Raw genomic sequence first — 16,685 nt, 5'->3', positions numbered from 1 at the left:
AAGGTAATGAAAATAATTCAGTTAAAAGGATAGTAGATAGGAAACCATGGAAAGAGTGGAAGGGAAATAAAAGTTAAGATATATAGGATTTAAATAATTTTGTAGGTATATAGATATATTACTATCATTTGTTCTTGTTTTATATCTATGCTCTATTTTTATTATTATTTTATGTATGACTGTAACATAGTATGTGTTGACGACAAGATATAATAGAAAAGCATTTTTTTAAAGGAGTCAGAAAGAATAGTTTTGAAATTTTTGTAGTTGGCATCGCAGAATTGTAAAGGGGAGCCCAGTGAAGGCAAAAGGGGCTAGTTTTGCCAGATAATTGCATAGCTGCTCTTGTCAATTACAGTTTCTGGTTCATGGGAGACACTTTGCAATGGAAAGAAATGGAATAGTTGCTTTTTTGCTGGCTCGAATACAATCAATAAATTTATGAAATGATAACATTTATTGATTCCCAGGTAATGCCAGCAGATGAGCAGTGTCAAAGAGCAGCTTTATTTCAGTATTTTCAAGCATTATGTTATAGAACAGGGGTCAGCAAACTTTTCCAGCAGGGGGCCAGTCCACTGTCCCCCCCCCTTGTGGGGGGCCAGACTATATTTGTGTTTTTGGGGTAATGAACAAATTCCTGTGCCCCACAAATAACCCAGAGATGCATTTTAAATAAAAGGACACATTTTACTCATGTAAAAACACCAGACAGGCCCCACAAATAACCCAGAGATGCAGAATAGAATTTATTATTTCGGTCACAGACCAGTTCCAACTCACATACAAAATCAGGAAAGTCATGAAACACAATAGGGATACATTTAAATTAGCAATTCGGTATAACAGGGACAGTGCAGATATAGCAGCAGTTAAAATATATAAATTAGATCTTACTCACTAAAATATAACCTGAAGTTGTCATTTAAGACCTTAATCATGATGATAGCACAGCTTGTTCTCTAAGTTTTATGGCAATTGCACAGAACCCAGAGATGCATTTTAAAACACATTCTACTCATGTCAGAACCCGCTGATTCCTGGACTGTCCGCGGGCTGGATTTAGAAGGCGTTTGGGCCGGATTTGGCCCCCGGGCCTTAGTTTCTATGTTATAGAAATTTGTTGGGAGTAACTTTGAAAGCTACTATTATTTCAGCAGCAGGTCTAGTTGAAAGAGGTACAAGAATAAATGTATAAACTCCTATACAATCTTAAGGTAAATAATCATACATAGAACAATGGAATAGAGATTTGGAGACTGTTTGGCAATATTTGGATGATGACAGGTGTTGTGCTCTATCTGCCTTATCTTAAGGAAAGCCTAGTATAAAGTTATATCTGCACTCCTGTGCTGTTCAGGACTCAAATGCAGTTTAATTGTTGAGATGCATTCAGTTATCTTTCTTTAACAAAAACTTGATCTTTGCTGACTTACATTGGTGGCTGCAAAAATATTTACATCAAAACTATGAAAATATTTAAATCTAACGAATGTAAAGAACTGGTTGCTTAGACTTTGTGATGAAGAAAATGTCTTATTTTCACACAGCCAGTTGAGGTAATACTCAGATTTATGTGTTTCATAATACAGTGGTGCCTCGCTTTACGAATGCCTTGCACAATGAAAAACTCGCTAGACGAAAGAGTTTTGCGTTGCGAGAGGCATTTGTAAGACGACAAAATTTTCTATGGCCGCCGCTTCGTCTTACGAAGCGCAGCCATAGAAAGCGGCAAAGGAAGATCAGCTGTCAGCGCAGGAAGCTGACAGCTAATCCTCCTTTGCCAGGGGGGCGGAGCCAAAACGCGGCAGTGCGGCGGCTGCCCCTGCCTGTCTTCCCCTTGGCTCGGTGAAGACAGGTGGGGGCAAGCAGCGCTTCTCTCCCCCGCTGCCTCGTCGCGCACCAGCGGCATGAGACGGTGCTTCGGAGACCTCCGAAGTTGCGCTCCATGTCGGGGGAGGCAGGCGGGAGGCAGCGGCGGGAGAAGCTCTCCTCCCGCTGCCACCTCTCACCGCGCACAGCCGGCACGGAGCGCAACTTTGGAGGTCTCCGAAGCTGCACTCCATGTAGGGGGAGGCAGGCAAGGCGGTGGCTGGGAGAAGAGAGCTTCTCCCCCCCGCCGCCTTGCACACAGCCGGCATCGGACGGGACTTTGGAGACCTTCTCCGAAGCCCCGTTGCATGCCGCCGTCAGTCCCCCCAGAGCCTATAGGAACGCATTGATTAAGTTTCAATGCATTCCTATGGGAAACTGGGACTCGCTAGACGAAAAATTCGTTACACGGATTGACCCGTGGAACAAACTAATTTCGTCTAGCGAGGCACCACTGCAAATGTCAATCATTTATGATATTTTAGGGATGGAGGGAATTTGACAGGTATATGGATTTTAAAATGTGTTGAGGGAAGTGGAGAACTTTTGGTTCATATTGTAAATAGTGTAATTTTATTGGATGTCCATTCAACTATGAAGTGATGGAGCATAATTACAAATGGCTAATTGCTGAAGAGTTGTTTAGGAAAGTGTAGTTCTTGTTAATTGCCTTCAGTAAACAGCATGTTATGTAAAGAGTACCTCTTATTGACAATGATACATTACATAGTTTCTACTTTGCAATGTTCCTTTGTAGTGGAACTAATTGTGGCAATAGAGAAGGGATGGAGTGTTGTGTTTAATGTAGGCTTTCAAAATTGAAATATGCCTTATTGGTAGTCCCCTCACCTGCCCCTGAGGATTTCCCCCGAGTTTGAATCTTGCTTCTGAATCTGATTTCTGTATTTATCCTTGCCTTACATGGTAAACCCATTTGGACTTCATTGTGCCTTATTGTGTAAATAAGCTAGTAAACAATGCAGAAGATGAGATGAGCCGCCCAACAGTTACTCAGTTAGTCTTAATCTAAGACACTTTGATTGCATCATTGCTCGCAATGACTAATGTGAAGCTTTTGTCAGGCTAGAGATGGAGTGGCATGTCAGCCGGGGGTGCAGAAGTAGCTGTGCATGGTGTTTCTAGGTAGGAGTACAAAAGAGACCAATAAATTGAGAGACAAATAAAAAGTTGTATTGTAGTTAACTTTGTTGTTTTCATAAATATAGCTCAGTTGGTTGGAGCGTGGTTCCAATAACGCCACAGTTGTAGGGTTGATCCCTGTAAGGGACAACTGCATCTTCCTGCATTGCAGGGGTTTGGACCAGATGGCTAAATAAGGCCAATGTTTTGGAAGCAAGTCTGTAGGAATGGTTTGTATTGCCATTTATTCTCACACTATTGTTGTTGTTTAGTTGTTTAGTCGTGTCCGACTCTTAGTGACCCCATGGACCAGAGCACGCCAGGCACTCCTATCTTCCACTGCCTCCCGCAGTTTGGTCAAACTCATGTTCGTAGCTTCGAGAACACTGTCCAACCACCTCGTCCTCTGTCGTCCCCTTCTCCTTGTGCCCTCAATCTTTCCCAACATCAGGCTCTTTTCTCACACTATAATACATCCTATTAGATATTGAAGAACATCATCAGCGTCTTTTGATTTTGTCATAGCATTGCAAATTGACTGTGTGCTAAACGTTTTCCTTCCTTTTAGGTGGAGTCCTTTATTTTGGATCAGGATGACCTGGAAAATCCAATGCTGGAGACAGCTTCAAAATTGCTGCTGTCGAGTACTGCTGATGGTGCTGATCTAAGAACAGTAGATCCAGAAACCCAAGCTAGGTTAGAAGCTTTACTGGAAGCTGCAGGTAATTATAATTATTTTTATATTTGTGTACCCCTCTTTATTGGTAGATCCCAGGGTGATTCGCAACAGAAAAATACAAAATGAGAACACAAAATACATAATAAAACAAACCAATAACCCTCTCCCACAAACACACTTAAAAAAGCCATAGAATGTTAATCAGCTGAATGCCTGGTTGAAGAGAAATGCTTTCGCCTGGCGCCTAAAGGTGTAATGAAGATATTTCCTTAGATTTGCCAGTGCCTTTTTGAGTTTTTAGGTTTTTAGCAAAGTACAAACTTGTTTTTTACCCGCTTAACATTCGCACGAACTGTTTTATATTGTTTTATGAGCAGGTTCTATTCATTTAATTGCTAATGCTGGTTTTATTTTTTGCCTGTACCTTGGTTGACAGACTTTTTTTGTTATATTTTAAATGTTACGTTTATTGATTTGATATCTGCTTTGGAAATGCATTTTAAATTTAAAGCACTGTATAAAAGGAGAGATTGTAGTAACACAATCAACACAATCTGTCAGTTTCTTTCTCATTAAAGATAAAAACATATTTGAGTGTGTGGAGATTCTGGTTTCTGATTCAAAAGTCAGAATTGAGGACTGGTAGCTATCAGTAGTAACCTGAAAAAAGAAAGTATAAACTCATTGAAGCCAGGAAGAATGTACTAGTAACTTTTAATATCCTCAAAAGATTGATCTCCAGTGAATTTTCACTCTACATTTCCACCGCTGAAAGTTTGTTGCCCTTTCCCGATAGGATAAAACTAGTATTTTGCTAGTATTTTGTATGGGCTCAAATGGTCTTTGTTCTTCTCTTTCCCATGAAAAAACTGCTTATCCACTGGCTTGTTGATCTTGGAACAAAAGGAATAGGTAAATTATCCACAGCTGATGGAAAAGCCTTTGCAGATCCCGAGGTGCTTCGCAGATTGACGTCTTCGGTCAGCTGTGCGTTAGATGAAGCTGCTGCTGCACTCACCCGAATGAGGGCTGAAAGTACAGCAAATTCAGGGCAGATGGACAAGTGAGTGTTTGTTTCACCAGAGCCTGTTCTAACAGTCTTGACAGCTGTTCCTTCTGTTTCTGCGATGGTTGAAATGAAAGTGTCTGCTAAATTACCCATATTATTAATACAAATATTATTTCCTATTTGATCCGATTTGGCACTAAGGATCTCAAGAAAGAGAAAGCAGTGCACTTTGGAATAACTTTGGAACCCCCAGAGGAAGGGGTGCACAAATCTCGGCATGTCTTCATAGTCAGGCATTGTTTGGGGTCACCATCAAGGCCCACTCTGAGTCCTCTGGCAAATATCTTTCATGGCTTCTGCATTCTGCAAAACCTAGCATGAAGAGAGAGAGCAATCCTTTCTCTTTCCCAAGTTCTCTGCACAGGACTCAGCAGCAAAGGCAGGATTAATATTTCATACCAAACATAGTGAAATATGTCTCTCTCTCTCTCCAAGTACTCTGCAAATTGCTGAGAATTTGTTGAAGATTCCAAGACTGTAGCCAATAGTATTGGTCTAGTTATTGTGAATATTTTTCAAGATGTTCATTCAAGCTTTTCCTTTGTCTTCCTGTGTACCAGACCTTTACCTCCTAAAAGATAATGTAAGGCTTTGTTTTGCTAAAGTGTGTTGTCTTGTCTTGAACGATCCAGTGGATGAGTGCTGCCTAAAAAACCGAATTGGACTTCATTTCCCTGTCTCGTGTACAGTTTATGATTTGCCTCTTCAGTGCCTGCAAAATCTGTTTGGGACAAAAATATTAAAAGTTCAGATTGTGTTTTGGATCAATTCCTGCAGGAAACCTTTAAGAAAGGCTTTGACCTGAGCTAGATTTAAACAGTTAACAGTTGGAAGGGCCATAGCTCTGTGGTGGAGCACGGTACCAGGATTCGCCCCAGGTTCAATCCCAGGCATCTTCAGGTAGAGCCTGGAATGTCCCCTGCTTGAAACTCTGGAGAGCTGCTGCCATTCAGTGTAGAGTCAATACTGAGCTAGATGGAGCAAGGGTCTATCTCAGTGTAAGAGAACTTCCTATGTTCCTTCCTAATGTGGCATATCTTTGAATACATATTACCTAAAATAAAAGAGGGTGGCCAAAATCCTTGCATTATAGAGTTTAACAAGTAGCTTATATATTCTAAGCCTCATGTGTAACCCCCCTTTTCACCATTAATAAGTTTGTGTGGATTGCTTAGTTCACCAGCAGATTTACCTTGGTGTAAATGACTATGTTAGATTATGAGAGGTAAGAGATGATTGGAGTTCTAATTAAAAGCTACTGGAGAGCAACAGATTGAGTAAAGTTGACCTACAACCATAGTCAGGCAGTGTATTTTTTTAGCTCCATATTTTTTCCCCACAAGGCCTAATTCACGACATGCAGCCATTCCTGATGTCCAGTTCCTTGAGCCCAAAGGCAGTTCCTAGCACTCTGGTTATATTGCTAATTTTGGAGGAACCAGGGGCAAGCATTGTGATGACCACCATGTATCCTATAGTAATCCTCACTTTTGCTTTTTAAGGCTTACCTGTTGCATTTCAGTGTATCCAGGTGGCATGCCAGGTCTGTATTTGATGGGGACCCAGTGCTGCCACTTCAAAGCACTGATGTATAACCATAATTTCCTCTCTCTCTTTATAGCCGCAGCTTGGCAGAAGCCTGTTCAGAAGGTGATGTAAATGCTGTGCGAAAATTGCTAATTGAAGGGAGAAGTGTGAATGAGCACACTGAAGAAGGGGAAAGTCTTCTTTGTTTAGCTTGCTCAGCTGGATATTATGAACTTGCTCAGGTTTGTACCTTATGCTCTATTTTGGAAGTAAATACAGAGCACTGGCCTTTTGACTTTTCTGGATTCATAAGCCATCTTGAACGGGGAGGGGGGCATTTTGAATTTTTACACTTAAGATGGTTATGATATCGGTCATTTTGAGATAATCTGATTGAAACTCACTGGTGTTTAGAGCAGGGATAGCCAACTTCTGAATTGTTCTGTTTGGTACTATACCCCCCAGATTATTGTTTTGAAGGCTGGAGCAATCAGTTTCTCTGCATATTCTAATAAGTCATCTGGACTTCATGGGTATAAATTTTGTGCACTCAGATGCTGGGATGTCATTGATTGGGGACAGGACAGGAAAACTAATGTGCATTGTGGAATCTTTAAGGAGCATATGGGCAGGGATTCTTTGCTGTTCCCAAATGAGTACAAGATGGCAATAAAATAACTTCTGTGAAATACATGCAGAAATTCATTTCTGATTTGCCTTTCAAATCAAACGGCAAAACTCTTTCCTCACACCCTAAATTAGATGTCACAGCGCCTCCATAAAATAATTAAAGTTGCTTTGAGCACCAAATCCAGACTACAGTTGACCACCATATGTTCTTCAGCTGCCTGTTAAAGAATGGATATGCCAGAAGGGTCATCTACATTTAGAGTAGGTTAGGGACCCAGGTGGCGCTGTGGGCTAAACCACTGAGCCTAGGGCTTGCTAATCAGAAGGTCGGCGGTTTGAATCCCTGTGACGGGGTGAGCTCCCGTTGCTTGGTCCCAGCTCCTGCCAACCTAGCAGTTCGAAAGCACATCAAAATGCAAGTAGATAAATAGGAACCACTATAGCGGGAAGGTAAACGACGTTTCCATGTGCTGCTCTGGTTTGCCAGAAGCGGCTTTGTCATGCTGGCCACATGACCTGGAAGCTATACGCCGGCTCCCTCGGCCAATAATGTGAGATGAGCGCGCAACCCCAGAGTCGGTCACGACTGGACCTAATGGTCTGGGGTCCCTTTACCTTTACTTTTTAGACCTGAAATTATATTGGATTTGTGGGCTGGATGTTTGTTATATTACGATTTCTGGCTTTTATTAATTAATTGTGTTTGTTTTGCTTTCATTTTGTAAACCGATTTGATGGGGCCTAGAATTTAAGTGAGATGAGAATTAACTGAGGTGCCCTAAGTTAATTAAAAACATGCAGAAAGCGTAGATCTCCCTGCAACCCAAAATACAAACTCTTCCACCTTAATAATTAGTCTTTGCTTGAAGTTTCAGACTTCAATAACATTTCAGCCACCTGTCCTGAAAACTTGCAATAGGCCCTTGAGCTCCTGGGACAAGTGGAGGCCACTGCGATTGCTTCCCACAAATCTGCAGTGTGGGAGGGAAGAGACATTGTTTGTATCCTAGGGCTGCTTAGTGTCAGTATTGGCAAAGACATAACAATGTGCTCAAGGTTGCTTGTGTGATAGCACACTACGTGGCAGATTGAAGTTGCCATTAGCTGTATTTTTCAAAATTCTTTCCTTTATTTATTTAAAGTCCTCCCATTAATGCCCCCATTAAGTTCCTTCTTCCATCCTAAGGAGGTTGACTTCATTTTTAACATAATCATTTCATTTTAATGCTGTTTCCTATTTTCTTTACAATTACCCTGTTTCTCATATTTTAAGACATACCCATAAAATAAGCCATAGCAGGATTTTTAAGCATTCAAGGAATATAAGCCATACCCTGAAAATAAGACATAGTGATAGGCGCAGCAGCAATGCTGGCCGCAGCAGGAGGAGGAGGAAAAAAATAAGACATCCCTTGAAAATAAGCCATAGTGTGTTTTTTTGAGGAAAAAATAAATATAAGACATGTCTTATAATATGAGAAACACGGTACATTTTAAAATGGGTATTCCTTTTTCAGTCCTTTTTGTAAAATTATTTTTTTCTGATTAGTTCTGCCAGTTTCCAGTTACGTTTCCTCCCCCCGCCCCAAAAATTCTCCAAAGAAAAGTTTTGTTGCTTGGCAGTTATAGCCCAGACTCTTCACTGCTTCATGCTGTCCACTGTGAGCTGTCTGTCTGGTACCGGATGCCTTCATAAGGACTCACCTTTGTCGGCAAGGTGATGTCTCTGCTTTTTAAGATGTTGTCTAGGTTTGTCATTGCTTTTCTCCCAAGAAGCTGGCGTCTGAATTCAGTGACTGCTGTCACCATCTGCAGTGATCATGGAACCCATATATACCTACTGTACATTTTATGCTTGAAAGTTCTTGCACAGATTATTTTATAAGACACAGTAAGCACACAAGAATGGCACCTAACTGAACCAGTCCCTTCTACCTTACCATTTTTTTCTCTCTGTCAACAGGTTCTCCTGGCAATGCATGCAAATGTTGAAGACAGAGGAATCAAAGGAGATGTAACACCTTTAATGGCTGCTGCTAATGGAGGACATGTCAAAATGGTCAAGTTGCTGCTAGCTCATGGCGCTGACGTGAATGCACAGTCTTCAACAGGTAATGAAATTGTCACAATTAAATGTATGTAAATGGAAGGTGTCGCAACCTGGAATCTGTGCCGCATTTCTTATACGAAGGAATTCAGTATTTTGCTGGCTGTTCAATATTATACCAGTTGGGGAAATTTCTTCAGTGCTAAGTTATCTCCAATCTGAAGAATTTTGGCAGCGATTGGTTGGCAGTAGAGTGCAGGCAACAGAGACTTTGCCACACTGGAGCAAGGAGGTGTTTCAAAAAGAAGTGAGTGCAGAGAAAGGGGAAGGGAATTTGATGCACTGTTCTCCCTCATCTGGGTCAAGAAGACATTTTTAAGATTGGCAGAAAACAATGCAAAACAACCAGGTGAAGTTGGGATGTGAAGAATGTGCAGGAATGAGCAGTTTCTCTGGAGAGCTGGCAACTTTGGTTCCGATGCTGGCAACTTTTGAATTTCAATTCATTGCCCTCCTGCTTTTTGTTGTTGCAAAAACCGCACGCAAAAAAACAGACATGTGATCACATCAGGGTACACGCTGGCCCCATTTGCACTAGTTTAATCTGTGGCTCAGTGTGAATGAGCAACAAGCTAGGGCAGGGGTAGGCAACCTAAGGCCCGTGGACTGGATGCGGCCCAATCACCTTCTCAGTCCGGTCCGCGGACGGTGCGGGAATCAGCGTGTTTTTACAAGAGTAGAATGTGTGCTTTTATTTAAAATGCACCTCTGGGTTTTTTGTAGGGCATAGGAATTCATTCATTTCCCCCCCCTTCAAAATATAGTCTGGCCCACCACATGGTCTGAGGTTGCTGAGGCTGAAAAAGGTTGCTGACCCCTGAGCTAGGGGCTACTGCTCAAAAGTTCCTGGGTTGCTCATTGCCCATTCCTGCTGCCATGCCAGGGAGGAAACAAACCAATATGTGGGAAATGAGCAGCCAAACCTAACAAGTTCATATTCTTGCTAGTTAGCATGAGGAGGGGCTGTATTTCTGATAGGCAGATACTCAGACCACAGAAACACAATTGTTAGGGACGGCTCAGTGTGGTGTCATTTCCCCTCTTCTCCTGGAGAGGGAGGAGCAGAGAGTACTTTCTGTTCTTCTTTCTTCTTCTGACCAGTGATGGATACAGACATGCCTCTGCTTGCTCCAGCTCCAGGCACATGCCTGAAGCTGATTATACTGTAAACATAAGTATGTTGCCTGCACAGTTTTCACTGCTACTGTTGCTGTGAACTGCTGCATGAATACAAAGTAAGTAAATCTTATTTTGAAATTTACTTTACAGGTTGTTGTCTGATTCTTTGTTAAGCAGGGAAGAAGGGGGAAGCCAGCTTTCTTCGTTAGGTGAACTTGCTGGAAAAGAGGCTTTGCAGCCCAATTCCTATACTTCTAATTTTGCTGCCAAGGATGGGATTTCGAAACGCTGTTTAACCCACACATGTGGGGGCATGGAGGGATAAATTGCAATTAATTTCCTCTCCTACCCATTAAAACCCATCCCACACAGTCATGGCTTTACGTCATTTGCAGACTAACCTTGAAAAGAAGCCAAAACCAAACTTTGAGCAAACCAGCTCAAACTTCTTCGTATAGTTTACATACAGTGAGTTAACAGTAACCTCCAGATTCACATTCTTTATCTGAAAAGTTATAATGCTTCACATTGTTTTTCTTAATAAGAGATGTGTGCATTCACTTCATGTCACACTGATTAGTTTGCTTCCTGTTGTCTTGCTGTCATATGAGAAATAGTAAAATGTCTCTAGTTATCTGTTTTTCTAGCTTAACGTACAATTGAAACCACTTATTGGACCATTTGTCGTTACCCTTTGTTTCAACCAGTTGCGTTTCATGTTATGCTTCCCTTTAGTCTGCTTTTCTCAAGCTTTCTTGAGAGGATGTCTTGTGGGACTAGGTTAAAGGCCTTCAACTTGATCTTGCTTTCTTTTTCAAAGAAGAAAACTTGGTTGCATTGGTACAACTTATTTCATATTTTCCCGAAGATAGAAGCCATTTTTTCCTTCTGCGTACCCTTCTCCAGTTATCTGGAAGGTGTTCTCTAATTCTTCTTAGTCCTCTGAATTTTCATGTCTGATAACTAGTTCTTTTTCCAGCAAACACTTCCAAAATGTTTGTGTTGGACTGAGGCAAGATGTGCTTGGCAAGATTTTTGATACACTTTACCACCAGGCACCCCTAAACTCGGCCCTCCAGATGTTTTGGGACTACAGCTCCCATCATTCCTAGCTAACAGGACCAGTGGTCAGGGATGATGGAAATTGTAGTCCCAAAACATCTGGAGGGCCAGGTTTGGGGATGCCTGCTACCACTTTACTCTAAAGGGAAATGATCATGAAAACAAGAGTCGGTTTATTATCATTACTGGGAAACATTCACTAATCACTTTTCTGAGAGCTCAGGGTGGCTTAAAACAGAATTATCAATAATAAAACCCTTATAATACAGTAACAATAAAACTTCATCTCATTTAAACATCAGTCAGACTTTCACAATAATATACAGTGTACAAGGCAGTATCTTACAAAAGGCTGTGCCACTATCCAAGAGGATTTTGGACTTGGGCCAGGGTAGGATTTGAACCTGGGCCACCTAGACTATTCACAGTTCGTGTTGAGAATGACAGAAATACAGGATTGTCCCTGTGACAAGGGCTTCATTGCTTATAATTAGTACCCTGAAACTCACTGGAGAGCCATTGCTGCCACCAATGAATTAGTGATCTATTGTTGCTTTTTTCAATCCAGAATTCTTGGTCACGTAGAAGTTACCTCCGGATAACACTCTTGTTGTATGGCAGTGGTTTTTTCACAATGACGATTAAACACTCAGCTTTTATACTGTATTGCAGGGTTCAAAGTGCTTCACATACCTTCCCTCTCTTGGCAGCAGTATTATTATTATTATTATTATTATTATTATTATTATTACGGTATTATTTCCTTATCTCAGATGAGGTCTGAGGGAGAGTGGACTTTCTCTGGACCGCTACTGAGCGGAAAGATTGGAATTTAGGATTTCCAGTCTCACAGCTCAGCTTCTTAGCTGCAAGACCACCTTTTTTCTCACGAAAGCTCCGTGAATTTAGGTGCAAGTGGCCAGCGCTAATATGAATTTGGGGGACAAGAGAAGATTATCCAAACTGACTTCAATATATTTTTCTTTTCCGAAATTAGGGAACACAGCACTCACATATGCCTGTGCTGGAGGCTATGTAGATGTGGTCAAAGCCCTGTTGGAGTCGGGTGCTAGTATTGAGGACCATAACGAAAATGGCCATACTCCTCTCATGGAGGCAGGGAGCGCTGGGCATGTGGAAGTTGCCAGAGTGCTGCTGGAAAACGGAGCTGGAATCAATACACATTCCAATGAATTTAAGGAAAGTGCACTGACACTGGCTTGCTATAAAGGTACAGTATCTCAACTAAAGCCATTCATTGATAAAACTGACACCACTCTTCTGTGGGGCTTGCAAAGCCCCTGAGTCAACTTATGTTATTAGGATTGAATTTGGAGATATTAATTCTCATTTGCTTTTGCACTTTTGGTTCAAACTAATAAAGTGAGAGAGACCGTAAATGGTTTTAATTTCTGACCTAAACCGTCAGAATCCAGCCCTACCTTTTTTTGATGTTCAGCAGTTTTCATTACTCCCGCTCCCCAGCCCCCCCTAAAAAAAACCCAAAACCTACTTAAATTACACATGTTCAGTACCGGAACATGCTGCAAAATAACAGGGGCTGTTGTATTGAACATTGTGTAGTGTTCAGTATTCATGCTATACTTTTGTACTTTTCTGCTAAGGAGTGAGGTGCCAGTCTTTCCAGGGCTGAAAACAGGTTGAAGCAGCGGAGGACTTCTAAGGCAGATTATTAATATTATAATTACAATTACAATAATTAATATTACAATTACAATATTTTAATTTTTAGCTGTGAAATATAGGGCCCCGTGGAAAGAAATCAGCTAAAGATTTGAGGCTATAAAAAACCATTTTCTGCAAGACTCACAAAGGAAGAAACTTTGAAGCTTTGTGTTCCTTTGTCATTTTTTTTAGTTTTTTTCAATGAAGTCATCTCGTTAGTGCCCTCTCATCTCCCTGTGCACAGCCTAATCCACGCATAGGCAAACTCCGGCCCTCCAGATGTTTGGGACTACAATTCCCATCATCCCTGACCATTGGTCCTGTTAGCTAGGGATGATAGGAATTGTAGTCCCAAACATCTGGAGGGCCGGAGTTTGCCTATGCCTGGCCTAATCTGTTCTGGTGGATTGCCCAATCCTTCAGGGCAGATTTTCTTTAGGAGAGGGAGAAGAAGTCCTGTTGCACTGGCAGAAGCCCTTCCGCTGATAGGATGACATAGTTGGATACAATCTTTTTCACTTTTCCAGGTTTTGTTCCTGGTTTCATTTTTGAGATTTGAAAGCTACTTTTATTGCGGCACTTCAGTGATTGTCTATATGGACAAACCCACTGTTTTGGGTATTGTTCATCCACATTCCCTTGATTTTAGTAATTTCAAGAGGAAATAGAAATTAACATTTTAGAAAGAGAGATTTTATTTGGATTTGTATTCTGCTGTTTCTCCATGGCTTATAGCAGGGGTGGCCAACTCCCAAGAGACTGCAATCTACTTTCAGAATTAAAATCTGGCAGTGATCTATCCCCATTTTTTAGGGGTTCAGCTCAAAGTTGTTGAGCTTTTCGGGGGCAGAAGAAAGCCCCCCTTTTAGGGGTTCAGCTCAAGATTGGGGGGTTAAGGTGCGGGCTTTTTGGGGGAGGGGAGTTCCGTTTTGGGGGCGGGGAGGAAGGCTAGGGAGGTTGAGGTTAAGTCAGTCACAAAAACATCATTATGGATTTAAACAGCCACACAGATGGAACTCTTGTCTTCCCTTCCTGAGTTCTAATAACAATGGAGGGCAGGATGAGGGGGCGGGGCAGGAGTCAGATTTAACAACGCAGAGGAAAGGGAGCCAGAGATCCACCGCGATCTACCAAAACATAGTGGGGTTCTACCAATAAATCGCGATCGACCTGTTGGACATCCCTGGCTTATAGCAATATGAACACTTTCTCTCCGCTGCCCCCCCACAAAAAAAAGTGCTCCCAGGTTAGACCGTTAAAAAGAAAATAATATCTTTCTGAAATCATCGGTGGATACCAATAAATCTTTGCTGTTTTTTTGTTTTATTAAAATGTGTGTTTGTGTGTGTTTTAGGTCATTTAGAAATGGTGAGGTTTTTGCTGGAAGCAGGTGCAGACCAGGAGCATAAAACAGATGAAATGCATACGGCATTAATGGAGGCATGCATGGTAAGAAGTACAGTAGATGATGCCCAGATATCAGCCTGCTTTTGTGCTTCGATTTTTGGTATAAAGCTGCTACCGGTACTCCCGAAATTGATAGGAGGGGAAGAGTTGACCTCAACACTGTTCACCAGACAGACAGACATCTGATCTGATGACATACAACATATGTTGATCTTGTCTGAAGGCAGAAATTTTGCTAGTGAGGTATTCCTCTTCCACAGCACGAGTCGTTTGTGGGACTCAGACTATTACTGGCTGGGTAGAGGTGTGCTGCCTAAGTTCTGTTCCCTGCCCAAGTAATTTTTGCCCTTGTTAGACAAGGCAATATTACAATAAGTGTACATCTGATCATGACTCAGGATGCTAAGACATAAACAAAAAACAATCCCAGAAAGAACCATGAATATGAAATATAACTACAAACACAGCGGGGGGTCTAAGCTTAAAATTCATGAGCTAAATTCTCACTGTGCGTGAAACTCAAAACTTAGCAGGAGACCAGTCAGTTTTGCTTTAAAATAATAAGAAAAAAATGTTGATATGTATCCTTGGGGCTGCCATCCCTGCTCATTCCACTTACCAGCCCTACCAAACCCTCCACCCTTTTGCCACTTCCTTCCCCTCAACCTGACCAACCCCCTTCCCTTTATACTTCCCCCCCCTTCTCCTCTATCCCGTCACAGCTCAGAGAAACCTCCAACCCCTTTTAAAGGAGGGTGGGAAGCACTTCAGAGAACAGTTTGGGAAACCGCTCTCTGAAGCTCCTCCCACAGTCTTTTAAACACTGGTCCAGCAATGTTTAACGGGATGGGGTTGGGGGTCATTTTAGAAAGCAATTACATAAACTGCTCTCTGAAGCTCCCCTCCCCCCCCCGGCCCCGCTTTTAAAATTGCTTGCTTTTTTTGTTTAACTGCTCTTGTGATTTGCTTCCCCCTTTAAGAAGAGCTGCAGGAATTGAGAGATGCATTGGCTGGCTTCACAGATTTTCCAATATTGTGATTTTTGCATAGTGTGCATGGAGACACACACACACACACACACCATGATTCACAATATATTACCAGGTCAAAAATTATGAAACCGATATCACAATATGGGCTTCTAAGCGGTTTTCGACAATATACTGCCCAGGCTTGCGTCCCAGAGAGGTCACTTGGTGCAGCTAACACAGCCCGTTGACTTCACTCCCGGAGGTGCACTCCATTGTCTCTTGAGACAGACAGACGGATGCCAACAATAATTTCTGAAAACCTGAACCTGCCGCTGTCTGCCCACCGTGCTCTACAAAAGCTTTGTATAAATGCCTCACTTAGTGGTGTGAAATAAGTTAGTGGGAACGAAGAAATTCTTCACCCAGAGCTCGCGTAGTTAACCTTTTATTTATTTGTTTGTTTGTTTTTGCTTTCTAGGATGGGCATGTGGAAGTTGCAAGGCTACTCCTTGATAGTGGTGCTCAAGTGAACATGCCTGCTGATTCCTTCGAATCTCCATTAACTCTGGCAGCCTGCGGTGGACACGTAGAGCTGGCTGCCTTATTAATAGAGCGAGGGGCTAACCTGGAAGAGGTGAACGATGAAGGCTACACACCATTGATGGAAGCAGCCCGAGAGGGTCATGAGGAGATGGTGGCATTACTCCTAGGTCAAGGTAACTGTAACAATATAACGAGTACACTAATAGCGGCACTGAAAACTTCTAAATATCCTGAATTTTAGGAAGCGTCTTTTCAAGACTGAATTGTTTTGCCCAATTTTCCTATTTAACTTGTACTGCACATTATATAAAAGCTCCCTCTCCAAAATGTAACATGTTGACTCCAGGGAACACCAACCCTCCCATGAGTTCTGTTAATACGTACCTTACATGTCAATCACAGCATATATGTGCTGCCGAAGCGAGCACATGTCAACCACAGCAGAAAATACTTTCCTTAGAAGGTCACCTTAGAAAGTCTGTATTCTCTTGGCAGACTCCTATACTGGCGTACAGTGGTACCTCGGGTTACAAACACCTCAGGTTACAAACACTTCGGATTACAGACTCCACTAACCCAAAAGTAGTACCTTGGGTTGAAAACTTCACCTCAGGATGAGAACAGAAATCGTGCAGCAGCGGGAGGCCCCATTAGCTAAAGTGGTACCTCAGGTTAAGAACGGTCTCAGGTTAAGAACGGACCTCTGGAACGAATTAAGTGCATAACCAGAGGAACCACTGTAATTGTGAAGAAGGGCCATCATGAGATCCTGAAAAACTACCAGTCAATAACCTAAGGAAGATTTATCTTGCTGTAATTGATTTAGTAATTCGTTTTGAAAAAGACTTGATATCCGTGTACAAATACTGTCTC

At 42.0% G+C, this 16,685-nt stretch overlaps 1 protein-coding gene across 7 annotated transcripts in view; it reads left to right on the top strand.

Annotated features, from left to right (window-relative positions):
* Window positions 1-16,685, top strand: part of ANKRD17 (ankyrin repeat domain 17) — a 97,065-nt gene that overhangs the window by 36,632 nt on the left and 43,748 nt on the right. For all 7 annotated transcript variants that reach the window (XM_060282268.2, XM_088655844.1, XM_060282266.2 and 4 more), the window contains exons 2-8: window positions 3,581-3,734; window positions 4,598-4,754; window positions 6,382-6,529; window positions 8,881-9,028; window positions 12,203-12,436; window positions 14,246-14,340; window positions 15,748-15,985. In XM_060282268.2, the coding sequence (XP_060138251.2) occupies window positions 3,581-3,734; window positions 4,598-4,754; window positions 6,382-6,529; window positions 8,881-9,028; window positions 12,203-12,436; window positions 14,246-14,340; window positions 15,748-15,985 (1,174 nt within the window). The remainder of the gene's footprint in view (window positions 1-3,580; window positions 3,735-4,597; window positions 4,755-6,381; window positions 6,530-8,880; window positions 9,029-12,202; window positions 12,437-14,245; window positions 14,341-15,747; window positions 15,986-16,685) is intronic.

Source organism: Zootoca vivipara, chromosome 12, assembly GCF_965207765.1.
Source record: "Zootoca vivipara chromosome 12, rZooViv2.hap1.1, whole genome shotgun sequence".
Classification (NCBI taxonomy): domain Eukaryota; kingdom Metazoa; phylum Chordata; class Lepidosauria; order Squamata; family Lacertidae; genus Zootoca; species Zootoca vivipara.
The sequence above is the reverse complement of the archived record's forward strand: the minus strand, read 5'-3'. Positions and strand labels throughout refer to the sequence as shown.